Source organism: Brachycentrus maculatus, unplaced genomic scaffold, assembly GCF_059751285.1.
Source record: "Brachycentrus maculatus isolate JH-2025_06_01 unplaced genomic scaffold, ASM5975128v1 h1tg000194l, whole genome shotgun sequence".
Taxonomy (NCBI): Eukaryota; Metazoa; Arthropoda; class Insecta; order Trichoptera; family Brachycentridae; genus Brachycentrus; species Brachycentrus maculatus.
The window spans coordinates 465,290-483,037 of NW_028280945.1; the positions used below are offsets into that span (position 1 = coordinate 465,290).

The 17,748-nt window shown below is 32.6% G+C and overlaps 1 protein-coding gene across 1 annotated transcript in view; it reads left to right on the forward strand.

The window, feature by feature from the left end:
• The window catches only part of Ncc69 (sodium chloride cotransporter 69), a 97,441-nt gene extending 92,669 nt beyond the window's left edge, over positions 1-4,772 (forward strand). Inside the window, exon 22 of the mRNA XM_088262951.1 lies at positions 1,184-4,772. Coding sequence (XP_088119077.1) covers positions 1,184-1,428 — 245 coding nt within the window. The 3' untranslated portion in view covers positions 1,429-4,772. The remainder of the gene's footprint in view (positions 1-1,183) is intronic.
• Positions 4,773-17,748: the final 12,976 nt, after the last annotated feature.

The window sequence follows — 17,748 nt, forward strand, 5'->3', positions numbered from 1 at the left end:
ATCGAGCCACTTATTGAACTTTTTACTCTGCAACAGATCTTTTTAGGTAAAACCTGAAAGTTTTTTCTCCTTTTGAAAAGTATTTAGTATATTTAAAAAAAATAATCAAACGATACCTTTTCTTCAAAATGCAAAAAAAAAGACTTTCTGCCCTGGAGCGGGTAAATATTAATTAAAAAATATGCCGCTAATGCTGTGATGTAGTACATTTCCTGGGCATTTCGAAAACATGCACAACTGAAAATTGTCGATTTTAGATATATGACGTTGTTGAAAGGAGTGAGCAATATATTTGAACACTTTTTACTCTTACTCTGGACATTTTTTTTACAAAAATAGAACATGAAACAAAACCTGATACATAGGGCACTGCATCATATTAACGCAGTGTTATCTTGATTGTTCAGCCCTCCGCTTCAGGTACCAGTCCAGGGTAGTATTGAATAAATATTAGAGTGTAAAATCACTAATATTTATTATTACCCCCTCTGGGAATCCAACCCGGTACCTCCAGTACGGTAGCTGAGCGTGCTGGCTATTACACAACGGAGGTGGGCAATATATGGTATCTTTATTGTATATACCATGTATTTGACCATATATGTATATGTTCGCCTCCGTGGTGTAATGGTTAGCGTGTTTAGCTACCATGCTGGAGGTCCTGATTTTGATTCTCAGGAGGGTCAATATAAATATGGTTGATTTTCACTCTCATATTTATTTAATATTACCTTGGACTGGTACAAGAACAGCAGGGCTGATCACCATGCCTTCATGTAATTAACGATCAAGATAACACTGCGTGGCTATGATGCAGTGCACTATGCACCATTGGGTGCGGATAAGGGTTAGAAAAAGAAGAAGAAACAATAAATCATTACTTCAATAATAATGACCTTTTTAAAAATAGATACATACTTTAACAATTTCATCACCTGTAATACAAGAGTTGGTCAATATGTTAAGGTGGAGACTGACCGGAGCATTTCGTCGTAACATAACGTCGTAACATCGCTTGCGGCGAGCATCAGCGAGCATCCGAAACTATGGATGGGGCGCTCGGCTCGGTGTACTGACTGCCTGAATGCTCGCATCGTAACATGTTACGTTACGACGAAATGCTCCGGTCAGTCTTCGCCCTTAGAGATTATTATAACCACAATATGTTGTTTTGTCCCTCCAGCCCAAATCACGGACGCGGACCTACTGTCGGTGCGCGACAAGACCTACCGCTACCTGCGGCTCCGCGAGCTGCTGCAGCAGCACTCGATGGGGTCCAGCCTGGTGGTCATGACGCTGCCAATGCCGCGCCGCTCGCTGGTCTCCGCGCCACTCTACATGGCCTGGCTGCACATCCTCACCTCCAACATGCCGCCCTTCCTGCTGGTGCGGGGCAACCACACCTCAGTGCTGACCTTCTACTCCTAGGCGAGCCGGTCTCTCCAAGTCTGCACGCGCCCTAACCTAACCTAGACCATCAGTAAACTCTAACCTAACCTAGACCATCAGTTAACTCTAACATAACCTATACCATCAATAAACTCTTACCTGATCCAAACCATCAATTAAATCTAACCTAACCTAAACCATAAAAAAACTCTTATCTGACCTTAACCATAAATAAACTCTTACCTAATCTAAACCATCAATAAATTCTTACCTAACCTAAATGGTTAATAAACTTTAACCTAACCTAAACCGTCAGTAAACGATTATAAACCTCCATTGTCTTTTAAAATACTTGAATACTTGATCTCTCCAAGTCTGCACACACCCTAACATAACCTAAACCATCAACATTTATTTCGATCAGTTTTTAGCCCCCACAGTGACTATGTCTGTCGTCGGACCTTTTCAGGTCTTCCAATACCTCTTTTATTCTCCCAATGTCTCCATCTTAAAATTTTAGGGGTCCATCTTGTGGGGTCTTGTCTTGCAACATGTCCTGCCCATTGCCACTTTAGTCTTGCTACGCGGTCCATGATATCCACTATTCTGATTTTGCTCCTAATTTCCTCATTCTAATAGAAAATATAACTAACAATTATAATAAATATCTAACTCACGGCAATGTGCATCTATATTGCTTAAATTTATCATTGCATTTTAAGTATATCCAATATAAATTAGTTCAAATTTCTGGCGTAGAAACCAATCTTTACTATTTATTATTTTAGTTGTTACGTTTGAATGCTGGCATATTTGAAAAATGATACATGTAATTTAATTTTAATTAAAAACAGTCACCACTTTTTTTTTTAATTAATCTTTATTTTAAATTTTTAAAACGATTCATATAGACTTTATAAATTCTAAATCTGGTATTTTATTTTGCTTTAAAAAAATATATATCTAAGCTCAATCGCTTTGTCCTGAGCCATATTGGGTACTGGTTGCATATACCTTGAGAATTGCAGTGACTGGTTTTTAAAAAAATACTCATAAATTTTCACAGGAATCCCAAAATGGAAACTTCACCATGAATGAAAGAATTTTACGTTTGCTTGCTGACAAATTATTTAAATTAAGGATAGTTTGTTTTTCGTAGCTGATAAAATAGAAACATTTGATTATATGATAGTTTATTTTTAATAGCTAATTATGTATTTGTTTGAGGCAGCTGAAACATTATCTAAGATTCCAAGAATATAGGTTAAGAGTTGCAATATTATAAGTGCAGGCATTACTCACTTGAAGACCAAATTTCTACACATCTTCTCATCTGAAAGCTATGAGATGCTAAGATTTAATACAAACAATATGGTTAAGTGAGGATTGCGTGTAATTAGAACTATCATTATTCATTAATTGTTTATGTAAATTTTTTTAAGGCCCGTTTTCAATGATGAACCTTTTATTTTCTTTATACATGTTTGCAGAAAAAATTGAGTACTTAAATTATATTCCACTCATTTCTCATTCTCGTTCATATGACGTACATATTTCATACTATCGCTACATATTTTAACCATGAACTTTCCATAATTTAACAAAACTATGTTCCTATAGTACTCCATTTTTTAAAGAGTTATTTTTCAATATCTGACATAGATAATTTTCCTGAAAGTAGTACTATCATACGTGCAGAAATTGACGATTAATTGATGTTGGAGGTCTCGAGTTTGATTCCCAAGGGGATCAAAATATATATTTTGACTCTTAATATTTATTTAAAATCACCTTCGACTGATTCATTTATCTACAAAACATTTTTAATATAATTAAAAATAAAATTCAGATTTTTCGATCGCATTTCAAATATTTTATTCATGTTGAATAAATCATTTTTGTAACAGTTCAACCATCATTGAAAAACGAGGTCGTCTTTATTTATTTATTTCAAATATGTTTACGAAACGATTGGCTTATTGAGAATACTCTTCCCTATGTTTGTACTGTTGTTATTTAAATAATTAACTAGGTTTAGTCTTTAGACACACGTTTTAATATTAAAGTTACATATTTTGAAGTAGATATTATTGTGAGAAATGTTTATTTAAAAAAATGTATTTGGGGTTTTTTACTGTTTCGTAAGTGGTTTTATTTTAATTTTTAAAAACACATGAAACAAATATTTTACTCATTGCATTATTTTTTCGCCACACCCGTTACATTATATAAACTGATTTTAAATTTATATAACTAGTATTTTTATTCCATCAGTATTTGATTACCTTTATAAAGATTTACATTGTATTAAGAAATTGGAAATAAATAAGAACTATTTTTTTTCTTCTTAAAAGCGGCACCAAATTATTTTGTTTTATGACATGGTCAATAGATTTGTCATGTTATTTGAGCATAGCATGTTTTTTTTGTGTTCCTGTAGTTGGTTTTTTATTGTTAATATCAACATTTTATTTTGAGAATTTTAATATTGATATATCATAAAAATTTATATTTCACCAGCGCCTTTGATTATTTTCTTTCATTTGACCAACTGTACTTTGATGTTTATATGAGTAGCCCACTTGCAAACCACAATTTGTTAAAAAAATTTAATCGGTAGAAAATTCAAAATATTGACGTCCAAATTTAACATAATCTGCCAAAACTCATTATTAAGTTAGGAATAAAATGGAAAAGAAAAATCAATACTCTTTCAAAACTCGCTATGCCAATCGACAGTTCACTTTCTAAAATCTCTCAAAAAAAGCTCAAACCAGCAGAAGATTCAATTTTCTACCGATTGCAAGTGGACTACTCATATTATATTTGTATTTATTTCTAATCTTAATTTGACAGTTTTGAAAATGGACGTAAAATAAGTATTTTCAAGATAATGGACAACTTTGAAAACATAACTGTTATAAAACTAAACACCTTTAAAAATAACACCTTTAGCTATTTACTTATATAAATATCACACACCCATTCCAAAACAGACGTAAAATTAAATTGACATTATTTAAAAAATTAACCACGGAAAAAAACAAAATTTAAATTAATTTTTAAAGCAAATTTTCCATTTAAAACAATGTTTATTGATTGGAATATATTCCAACTATAGTCCATCATTTTTTGACAAAATTATTCATAGGTATTTAGAGGGGTTTTGAAAGAAATGTAATAAAAAAGAGAATGGATCTTTATCATCGGATGAATGTGTAAAAACTAAATTGCCAACTTTTAAAATTAATGTCTCGAATAAGTGAATTCGTTCTTGTTCTAGATTAATTTTTCTATTGCATAAGTGCAGAAAAATTGTTAATCGTAATAATATAATTGTTTGCCAATAATAGTTTGTTAGTAGATTAAATTTACAGAAATGTCCTTATATAATAAGTTGTTACAGTCCAGCCATTTTTTTGTTCTTAAGATAATTATATTTCTTTACAAAGTATGTTGCAACATTCCATCTGATTGAGGAGGGAACTGAATGTTGTGTTTCGAAAATATTACAAATCCACAAAAACCTATAACTGTTCAAGTGGGAAAAAACATCTTTTGGCTAACCAAAAGATGTTTTTTCCCTAGAAATTTTCCTATTTTGCTAAGAAAATAGTTTTTTTTTTATCTTGCAAATTTGATATAAAGCCATGGCAATTTTCAATTTTGCAATTGTTAAAATCAATAAGCGTATTTTTTTGTGTGATTGTACCCTCCAGTTAAACAATGATGTGTGTATGTGGAGACGTACAATTGAACTACATACTCTGAGAGCTGTATAGTCACAGAGTTCGATTGCCTAGATGGTACCATCTTGGGGTATTTTCACTTCTTTTAACAATCTATGCTTATTTATTTGATGTTCACACAATTCATTTACAAATGCAAAAAGCATCTGCTACTCTAATAAGTTAACAGCATAGAAAAAAGATCTTAACACATTTCGGAAGGGTATTTTTTACATCTGCAGACTGCTGGCGACAGGATTTGATAATTATGTCCATGTAGTCAAGACCTTAATAAAGAGATTAATATATATAATATTCATATAAAAACATTGGATAACTCCTTCTAATAAATCCTTTGAAACAAAGCCGGCGCAGAAAGTAAAAATACCCTTGCCGTCCTTAAGCATCAATCGACCGAACGGGTAGAAATACCTTTTCCATCCTTAGTGTGTTAACATTTAACAATTGAATAAATTCATATTACTTTTGTAATATTTTTGAAACGCAAGTTTTAGTTATTGTGACTTAGTGTAAAGTTGTACCTAGTACAAAAACGCAGAAGTATTAAGAGCGATCTGCCCTTTTTGTGATCTAATCTGTACTATAGATGTAATAAAAACATTTAATTATTTCTGTGTTTTATTTCCCACCTCAGATTTACTAATCAACCATGAAAAATTATCAATTAGATGGTCTTTTTACTGTAGGTTATTTGCCCAGAAACCACATCTTGTTACAATATGAAAATATCACTTATTTTCAAATTAACAAGAAATATGTATAACCGCTAACGGAGTGGCGTTCACAGATAATTAATTAGGGTAGACAGTAGAGGTAGGTTGTAAGGTAAGCTCTCTCTAACCCTTATCCGTACTTAATAGTGCATAGAGCACTGCATCATCTTGATCGTTACTTATATGAAGGCTAGGTAATCACTCCTGCACTTCAGGGACCAGTCCAGGGTAATGTCAAATAAATATTGTAAATAACTTTTGAGTGTAAAATCACTCAAAAGTGTAGTGGTTAGCGCGCTAGGCTACCATGCTGGAGGTCCCGGGTTCGATTCCCAAGAGGGTCAAAATAAATATTAGTGATTTTTCAGTCTAATATTGATTTAATATGACCCTGGACTGGTACCTGAAGCTGAAGGCTGATCACCTTTCCTTCGTGTATTAAACGATCAAGATAACACTGCTTCTATACGATGCAGTTCCCTATGCACCATTGTGGTGCGGATAAGGGCTAGAAAAAGAAGAAGAAAATCACTAATATTTATTTTCACTCCTCCCCCCTTGGGAATCGAACCGAATCTCCAGTACGGTAGACGAGCGTGCTGACCATTACACTACGGAGGCGGACAAAGGTAAGCTAGGTACTACTAGTAAGGTAGGGTAGTTGCATTTTTATATGTCACGCACCCGCGTGACAACTACCCAACTTACCTATCTACTTAACTATTCTAACTTACCCAAGTTAGGATAGGCACTGTTTTTCTGCCTATATAGAATGCATGCCCCTGTTGCTAACGTAGTACAGTACAGCTGCTTGTAAAATGGCGCGCTAAAAGAATGAGCGCTAACCGGAGTCTATTTTTCACATATATAAATGACAATGCTACAGCAAAATTACAACAGTGATCAACTATCGGATTTTTATATACAAAAACTAGTGCATTTTAAATGACAAAACAGTATTGTAGTACCGTAGAACGGAGCTACTTGTACTTTGATGTGTTACTTGAGCCCAGTACAAAAAAATATTTAGATCGTGGTGTGAAATATTTAAAACGTGCTTTTAAAACAGCGTTATAGTAAAACAGTGTAAATAGGGGTGGTGTTAAGTGGGGTATTACTGTAAGCAAAATGCTCTTTTTCAATAAATGAATTAAACTAAGATTAACCGATCAAATTTAAGCCGCAAGAAGGTACTATTATATCGTGAGTATACTGGTAAAAACGTTGACGCTGAAATCCCTGCTTGATTATCCCTGTTATTTAAAAATGAATAAAATACCTGCTATTAAACTTGAAGTTGAATTTTCTTGTAAAACCACATGTATATGACATTTCAAAGTACTTAGTGTATGTTGCCAGTTTAAAGAATGTTAAAAACTTTATAATTTGCATCATTAAGTCAAAATTGGATATTTTTGAGTTAGCGTTTTTTGCCAGTATACCCACGATATATTAAACATATTTTTTTTTTTGCTTTTGCAATATATTTTGTTCTTCTAAATCTTATCCGCATCCAATGGTGCATAGGGCACTGCACCGTATTGACGCACTGTTATCTCGATTGCTACTTACATGAAGGCAAGGTGATCACTTTTGCGCTTCAGGGATCAGTCCAGGGTGATATTAAATAAATATTAGAGTGTAAAATCAGTCATGTTTATTTTCACCCCTCCCCCCCTGGGGATCGAGCCCTGGACCTCCAACACGGTGGCTAAACACGCTCACCAAGGAGGCGGACAATATTTTTAGAAATAATAAACTTACAACATTTTGAGTGTGTCCAAATACTTGTTCACAAATCTGGATTATCTCCAATTATAGGAGTATTTTTCATATTATTCTTTGATGAGATGTCAAAGAATAATATGGTTAATAAACTTTGTTGGTTTTGTTGTGACATGAAAAATACAAAATACTTTATCTGTGAATATGCATATGCATTAACGCCCTCTTGTAACATGATATGCCAGAACTCTGTTTTACATATCAGATAATTAACTTATACTAAAATTACTCATTAAAAGGTCGTTTTGGTTGAAATGATGTTCAGTATTCCAATCATTTGTTTTATTGTCATTTGACATTCATGGCCAGAATCATATCGCTAATAATAAAATTGGTATTTATTTTATAATTATTATTTTTTGAATGAATACCTACTCAACGTGTGTTAAACGGTGAAATATAATGAACGAAAAATTAAGAAACTAACCGCGATATATTGAATATCGGTAACACAAATTAAGTGATACCAACAGAAAATACGGTTGCCATGGTCCATTAATGATTTTCCTTATTAAAATTTAAAATTTCTATGTCAATTTTGAAACAAACGTTAATACAATATTTTTTTTAAAAATGTGTTCTAATACATATAATAAAATGAAGCGTTCTTTGAACCGATCTTGTATCGCTCCTAAGTATACGATTTACGACCAGATAACAAGTTTTTATATTTATATTGAGCAGAGTTAATTTTAAGTTCGCCTCCGTAGTTTAATGATGAGCACGGCTACCCTACTGAAGGTCCCGGGTTCGATTCCCAGGGGGGTCAAATAAATATAAATTATTTTTTCACTATAATATTTATTCAACGAATGTAATTGGAAAAGGAAGTAGAGGAAGACCGAGAAAAACTTGGCACGATCAGGTATGCCAGACATCTGTTTTACATATCAGATAATTAACTTATTCATACTAAAATTACCCATTAAAAGGTCATTTTGCTTGAAATGATGTTCAGTATTCCGATCACGTTTTATTGTCATTTGACATTCATGGCCAGAATCATATCGCTCACTCCTTTCAAGAACGTCATAAATCAAAAATTGACAATTTTCAGTTGTACATGTTTTCAGAATGCCCAGAAAATTTACTATATCCCAGCAAAAGAGGCATGTTTTTAACTTAATATTTACCTGCTACAGGGCAGAAAGTGTTGTTTTTGCATTTTAAAGAAAAGTTTTGTTTAATTATTTTTTGAAATATATTAAATATTTTTCAAACGGAGAAAAAACCTTCAGGTTTTACTTAGGTAAAACCTGAAGGTTTTTTGAAAGATCTGTTACACAGGAAAAAGTTCAATAAGTGGCTTGATATTTATTTTTTATACATTGTATTATATTTTTAAACTTTAAAAGCGTTCTCCTGAAAAATAAGTTTTTGATTTATGACGTTCTTGAAAGGAGTGAGCGATATGTAAAGGGCACTTGGATAAACGATAGAAAATTAAGTTTTTGCTTCTTCTTCTTCTTATTATTATAGGCCTTGCGGCCTGTTTTTAAGAGGGATTAGCCTCCTGCGACGTCGATTCCCAGCTATCGGCCCATCTCTTTGGTGGTCTGCCCGGGAGTCGTCTACCATGGGGTTGGCCGTACAGTGCGATGTGGGGGAGTCTGGATGGTTCCATTCTCCTCACATGCGCATACCATTGTCTTCTTCGTTGCCTTCCCCACCTAACGACATCTTCGATCTCGCATATTTCCATGGCATTTCTGATTCTATCTCGAAGACTCTTGCCTGTTATGCTTCTCAGAGTTTTTGCTTCATTTATACAATAGTATACACACTTTTAAATAAACACGTCAGATAAAAAATTATTATAGTATTTGTATTTACATTTTGACATCTCACCATAGATGAATAAGAATATGAAAGTTTAAGTATTAACAGGGCTCTCATGGGTTGTTTTACGTGATCACATCATACATGTTTAGCATTCACCATTCTACCCATAAGGTAAGGAGTTAAAAAAAGATAAAAATGTTTTTCAATATACATATATATTCTAAAAAAAAAACAATCCATATTCTAAAAAAAAATGTGCGTGGATACACGTGTGGCTCCTCTCGCAGCCGGTCGCGTACTGAATTGTGTGATTGCGAGTACATCCTGCAGGCCCTATATACGATAAATCGCATCTTAATTTTCTTTAAACCTAGGGTAATTTGACGTAATTGATTTTTTTCTTAAAACACAGTTTTTGTATTGATAAAATAAGTTTTTTTTCGAAATAAGTACATGGTTTTCAAAATTAAGGGGTTACGGAAAGGTAAGGAGTTTAAAAAGAAGGATAAAAATATTTTTTCAGTATTTACAATTAAAAAAAAGTCTAATTCAAATACATTTTTAAAATCATATCCAGAGACGACGACCGGCTTTGAGCGCTGCCGATCGCACCTCCTTAAGGTTTTTCATCAAATAAAAAAGTAAAATGAAACAAACGATGATTTTCTATCAAACGTGCATAAAATAGTCTAAATTGTTTACTATTGTAACGACTATTGCGTTGGAATGACCAATATATAGATATTCACTAATTTTCCCCTTACATCAATCAATCTATATTTCAACCTAGTGTACAGTATCGAACAGATTAATTGAAACAAAACTTTTTTGGTTGTATTTTCGTAAAAAGTTTTGTAAAATCTTTTGTTTATTAGTTATATCACAAATTAATATTTAATATGATCTCATTTGGGCTCAATCAAAGATTTTACTGTTATTGGCCACAAAAAGACCAAAACCTTAAATAAAGAAGATTCTTTATATAAGGTTTCGGTCTTTTTGTGGCATCTATTATATAAGGTTTTGGATACCATTTTTTCGTGTCGGAACCATACAAAATGAGGTTTTCCACCGTAGTGCAATCAATTTTGGAGAGCAGATTCTTACAGATTGCCGATAGATTTTCAATTTGGTTCATGTCATGCAAAATTATTGACCAGTCCATCACAGTTCATTGTTTTTGTGTGAAAAATTTCTTTTTTTTTTAGATTTGTGGCAGGGGGTTAAATCCTGCCGAAATATTCCATTACTATTTGACCTTCGTTTTTTTATCTCTGGTAGTATCATTTCCAGTAGGATTGGGTGATACTTCTCGCTATTCATCATCTCAGTCACTGAAAGAAGCAGCCCTGGTCTATAATACGAGGAACACCCCCAAAACATTTTTTTAGACGGTGTTGAAAATACGAAAAAAAAGTTTTGAATCAATTAATCTGTTCGATACTGTATTTTCCCAATACCAAGTCAATCGAGCAAGATACTAACTTCTCCGTTTATTGCACATAACTATTACAAAATTGTCCGCTTTTAGAATCGTCGGCATATAATTACCGCTAAATCTCTAAAAATCGTCTAGCAATAAACTCTATTACCGCTGCAAAACATCGATGAGATAATTTTAATTTGAGATCGAACTAATTTGATTTGTAATACTTCATGAGTAGATATCTATTTTAGTGAAGCAGAAAGATCGACAAAATATCGACATAGGTCAGACTTACGAATTGCGTAGTTTCGTATTAAAAATCTACGTTCTATTTTCTTATGCTCTATTTAGTAATTTATCTAGAAAAAAATGAAGGTATATACATATTTTACAATATTTGAAACGTACTTAGAAATTGGAGGTTTCCGCAACATTTTAAAGCCCATAGATGAGTCTGACATAGGACATACTAAAGGGTCCGCCAAATAACTTTTTTTTTTTGAAAATGCTATAAAAAAAAAACTAACTAGCTTCGGCTGTGTGGCACGTAGCGCCGTCCTGTTGAAACCAAATGTTGCCAATATCCTCCTCTTCAATTTTTGTGAACAAAAATCCGTTCAACATGGCCCGATAACGATCGCCATTGACTGTAACGGCCACTCCTTGCTCATTTTCAAAGAAAAATGGCCCAATTATGCCTCTGGACCAAAATCCGCACCAAACAGTGACTCGTTTTGGGTGTACCGGCTTTTCAATGTATGCGTGCGGGTTTTCTGTGCCCCAAATACGACAATTTTGCTTGTTTACATACCCGCCAAGATCAAAATGAGCTTCATCCGAAAAGATGATTTTTTTGGCAAAATCGGCATCTTCTGTAAGTCGATCGCAGGCCCACTCAGCGAAGCGAAAACGCATTGGATGGTCAGTTGGCTTCAACTCCTGAACCAATTGGACTTTGTATGGCGTCATACCAAGGTCTTTATGCAAAATTCGTCTCAATGATGTCTCCGAAATGTTCAATTGTTGAGAACGACGGTGAATTGATGTTGATGGCGCTTCACGCACACTTTCTGCCACAACATCTTTTTGTTTTTGGCTTTTCACGCTTTGGTTTATCGATGAGGATGCCAGTTTCTTTCACTTTTTTCACAAGATAACGAACATACGGAGCTGACGGTGCTTCTCTTCTTCCAAAAACCGTACGCAATTTTCGCACACATTCTGCAACATTACCATGATTTTCAAAGTAATGTCGCAATATTTTCCAGCGTTGTTCAAGCGTATACACAACCATATTCGCTTAGCGGAAGGATAAAACTAATTATCTGTCAAATCAGACATGAGCTAAGTGTTACCATTCACGAAATAAGCACTAGTTGAAAAAAAAACTTTAGATGGCGGACCCTATATATAGAAGTTATTTATCAAGAAAAACACAAAGAAAGGTATATTTTTCAATATGTGAAACGTACTTAGAAATAGGTTTACGCAACTTTTTAAAAACCATAAATGAGTCTGACTTAGGACATACTATAAAGAAGTAATTTATCAAGGAAAACACAAAGAAAAGTAAAGTATGAAAAGTGAAATATTTTTCAATACTGGATATTGATCTGTTTCCACGTGTCCGAAGGAGTTTTCCGAAGCGGGATTCTTCTACACCTTTAAGTCTTCTTGCTTACTTTTAATATATGCGCCTTGAATATTGTTTGTTATGTATGTATATTTTTTTTATTGAATAAAATTGAATTGAATTAAATTGAAATAGACCATGGCATATAGAAACATACCCTCAACCAGATGCAAAATCCTACTGCGTAAGTTCTCATATATCATACTCTTTCTAATTGTATCTGCATTTGCAGAAATTGTACAGGAGAGAGTTTTAATTATTGCTATACTACCGCAAGAGCGGAGAATTTTTAAATTAAGTTTCATTCTGTGTTATTTATCTATGAATAATAAAATTGGTTTTTATTTTATAATAATTATTTTTTAAATGAATACTTACTCAATGTGTGTTAAACGGTGAAATATAATGAACGAAAAATTAAGAAACTAACGGCGATGTATTGAATATCGGTAACACAAATTAAGTAATACCAACAGAAAATACGGTTGCCATGGTCCATTAATGATTTTCCTTATTAAAATTTAAAATTTATTTGTCAATTTTTAAACACACCTTAATACAATCTTCTTTTTTAAATCTGTTCTAATACATGAAATAAAATGAAGCGTTCTTTGAACCGTCCTTGTATCGCTCCTAAGTATACGATTTACGACCATATAACAAGTTTATATATTTATATTGAGCAGAGTTAATTTTCAGTTCGCCTCCGTAGTTTAATAGTGAGCACGGCTAGCGTACTAAAGTTCCCGGGCTCGATTCCCAGGGGGGTCAAATAAATATAAATGATTTTTTCACTCTAATATTTATTCAACGAATGTAATTGGAAAAGGGAGAGGAGGAAGACCGAGAAAAACTTGGCACGATCAGGTATGCCAAATACTTGTCATACCTATTAAAAAGTGGTCAGGATAGGAGTCGTAATAATCGTTGGGTATGTATGAGGAAATGCATGAACGTGGAAGAGGCGAAGAATGTTTGCAAAGATAGAGTGGTGTCGCGTTCTATTCTCTCTGCTTACCCCTGCGGGGAAGCGGCGTGATGGTTAGTTAGTTAGTTAGTTATATTTATTCAATATTACCCTGGACCGGTACCTGAAGCGGAGGGCTCATCACTTTTCTTTCATGTGTAAACGATCAAGATAACACTGGGTTTATATGATGCAGTGCCCTATGCATCATCGGGTGCAGATGAAGGTTTGAAGAATTTTCAAGAAGAACAGTTACTTAAATAAAACGATCTTTACCTTGGTAGTTATTGACGATATTTGGTCGGCAAGTGGTTGAATATATTAATTATTTCTACATTCATAGGACACTACATCAAATTGGTGTAATGTTAAATTGGTCGCTAATTAAATTAAGGTAAGATGATCAGTTTAACGCTTCAGGTACCACTCAAGGGTAATATTAAATATATATTACTTTCCACCCCATGGGAATCGAAACTGGGATCCCTAGTTCGGTAGCCAAACGCGGTAACTTTTACACTAGAGAGACAGACGAAATAAACTATTTTCTCTTTTAAAATCTCTTAACCCTAGATTACAGTACATTCGTAAAATTTACGACGGACATTCAATCTGTGGTGAATGTAGTAACAACTAGCATGTATCTTAGTTTTTTTTACCAACGTTTCTATGTTCGTATTTTATATAAAGGTCTCAAAAAACATGTTGCACTAATTTATAGTAAACTTTTTTGGCAAAATATGAGTTTTTTTTATCGGTGTACATTTTACGATAGTCTCTTAAATTAAGGTACCGTAGAACGGGCCTATTTGAACTTTGATGTGTTACTTGAGCCCAGTACAAAAGAATAATTTAAATGTTTTGAATATTGAAAGCATTAACTTTGTGGATCATATTGATATATTATTTCGAGAAATAAAAAATACTTTGTGTTCTGATCCACTCACATTTTTATTAACCAACTAGTTTCGGGGTTTTTTTATTACTAAAGATTGAAGAGGACAGCAGGTTGCTGCCGAAACTAGTTGGTTAATAAAAATGTGATTGGATCAGAACACAAAGTATTTATTATTTCTCGAAATAATATTGAATAATTTAAATCTGTATTTGGTCTACAATAATGAACGTATCGACATGATTCATGGTTTCTCTGACAGGTGACACTTATTGTCACGATTCTTCGATCGATACCACGGTCTGCGTAAATATTTTTTTTGTACTGGGCTCAAGTAACACATCAAAGTTCAAGTAGCCCCGTTCTACGGTACATTGAAAAACGTTCCATGGTTCTAGGGTTAAAATCAATCAATTAACCTACATTTTCCCTTTCACCGTACAATTTACAAATTCACTATATGCTTTGTGATACTACCGATACTTTCTATCACAATTTTTCGGTATGCCCACTTTTATTAGGTAGATACACAATTTTTAAATTGCCTAACCACAGTCAATGATCCGATATGGAAGAAGAAGAAATAAAGAAAGAAGTGAAGATCGACTATATACGGAATGACTGAATAGGTAATCAAATACCAGAGGCGAGCTTGTCAATTAAAGTATTTAAAGCAGCTTTCTCCTAAGTACGTTGACAACGTGTCCCTTTTGAGAATGTGTCCCTATTATGGGCAGTCCGAAATAGCTCCTAGACACTATGTACTCCTGTCCACTCGTGTGTATTATGGAGCCAGGAGTTCCACCTTCTTCCCACACCTCTTCGACCCTCGATCTTTAGTTTTTTTTTAAATTTTTTAAGTCGATTTTCCTCTTCCCTTTAAATAATTCAAAGTTTATTTACTCAAATTTAATCAAAACGCTAACAATTATACAAAATTCTTATTATTCCCGGTTTTTCATTTCAAATTGGACGCCTTACAAATCAAATTGAACGTCATATTGTATTTCATAAAAAAATAAATTCAAAGTAGTACATACTCATGATTCAAAGTACAGTGGAACCTCTCATAACGAGCATAATTCGTTCCAGAATCTTACTCGTTAAGCGAAACATTTTTTGTTTTGGCTTACAAGTAGATTTCATGAAAAAGGGACTCACCCGTTCTCTGTAACTCGTTTTGCGAAATGTCGCTCGGGAAGAGAGCAGCTTTTTCACTTTTTTTGGTCGATATGCGAATTACTCGTTGTGAGAGGTTCCACTATAGTATTGAAAATCTTGTCTGAAAACATCGCACGCAGAGACTATGACAGCGCGCCATGCAGGCTTGCTAACTGGACGATTAACGCACTCACCAATTTTAATAATAAAATTTGTGAGCAGGTGAATACCTGTGTGAATCACATTGACGGTATATGTAGTACTAATATGAATGTCCGCATCCGTAGTGTAATGGCCAGCACGCTCGGCTACCTTTCTAGAGGTCCCGGGTTCGATTCCCAAATGGAGTAAAATAAATATATGTGATTTTTTCATTGTAATATTTATTCTTATAAAATACAATATAACGTACAATTTGTTTTATGTAACGTCTAATTCGATTTCGAAAAGTTTTATTTGACTTGTAAGGCATCAAATTTGGTGTGTCAAAAGTCCATTTTGATGTGTAAAACCTGCATTATCGTTATTTTGAGGATTCCCCTTTTAAAATGCATCACTCGCCACTGCAATTGTGCCTGTATCCACGACAGACGTTGCGGAATTACACAGTGTGAAGCAACACTATCGGAGTGGATCAAATTTCACGCAACTGTAGGAAAAACTTAAAACGTGGAATCGAGAAGAAAACAAAGCATTGGCCAACGCGATGGTGCACATTTTAGAAACATCACATTCCTCGTAGCAGTTGCATCAGCTGCATTCTAGCTGCCCGTCCGGCGGAACGGAAGGACAGATATTTTGAATCGTATTTTGTAAACGTTTTCATTCGATTTGTACACGCCTTTTTTCCTAACGTATTATTATCGAAACGCTAAATGGCGATTTTAAAATTCCATCACAGATACGGCACAAATACAGATTTAGAGCATTACATAAGTTGGCAGTTTTACGTTAAGTAACTACACACACACACACACACATATATGTATGTGTGTTTACGTTATATATATATATATATATATATATATATATATATATATATATATATATATATATATATATATATATATATATACATATATGTATATATATATATATATATATATATATATATATATATATATATATATATATATATATATATATATATATATATATATATATATATATGTATATATATATATATATATATATATATATATATATATATATATATATATATATATATATATATATATATATATATATATATATATATATATATATATTTATATATATATATATATATATATATATATATATATATATATATATATATATATAATATATATATATATATATATATATATATATAACCGGTAACTGAGTCTCAGACTGATCTCCTTATATTAACGCACAATATAACACTGCCGCGTAGCGATGCAGTGCCCTATGCACCATGGGAGAGAATGAAGATGAAGTGTGAAAGGAACACATAAAATCCAAGTAAAATATAAATCAACAATTCTAAGTATTCGGTCTAAATAAATGCAAAATATCGCTCTGGCACCAGGAAATGCATATATTCAGACAAAGTAAAAGGTGGCAGGTTACAATGCACTGCTAGATATCAAATCTATACTGTGCGAATTCCATATTCGGCGCCTCTCTATAGTACAACGTACAACTCAATATTCGTCTATCTTTTTTATAAAGCTCTTCTTCCTTAGGATCCAGTAGGTATTAGAGTCAACATGAGCTTAACCAATTCAAGAATTGTAGTTATGATTAATATAGAAAAACAAGTGAAAAGTAATTAAAAACGGGTAATGTTGAAACGGTTTTTGAAAGAAAAATTATCACGATAAGAAACCAAAAAAGTATATTATCTAATTAAAATTAGAAGTTACTAATATCTGGGAGTTACACTAATCCTTCAATTAAAAAGATTTATCCTCTGGAAATATATATGTATATATATATATATATATATATATATATATATATATATATATATATATATATATATATAAATATATATATATATATTTATATATATATATATATATATATATATATATACACATATATATATATATATATATATATATATATATATATGTATGTATATATATATATATATATATATATATATATATATATATATATATATATATATATATATATATATATTTATATATATATATATATATATATATATATATATATATATATGTATATTTATTTATTTATTTATTTATACGTCTTT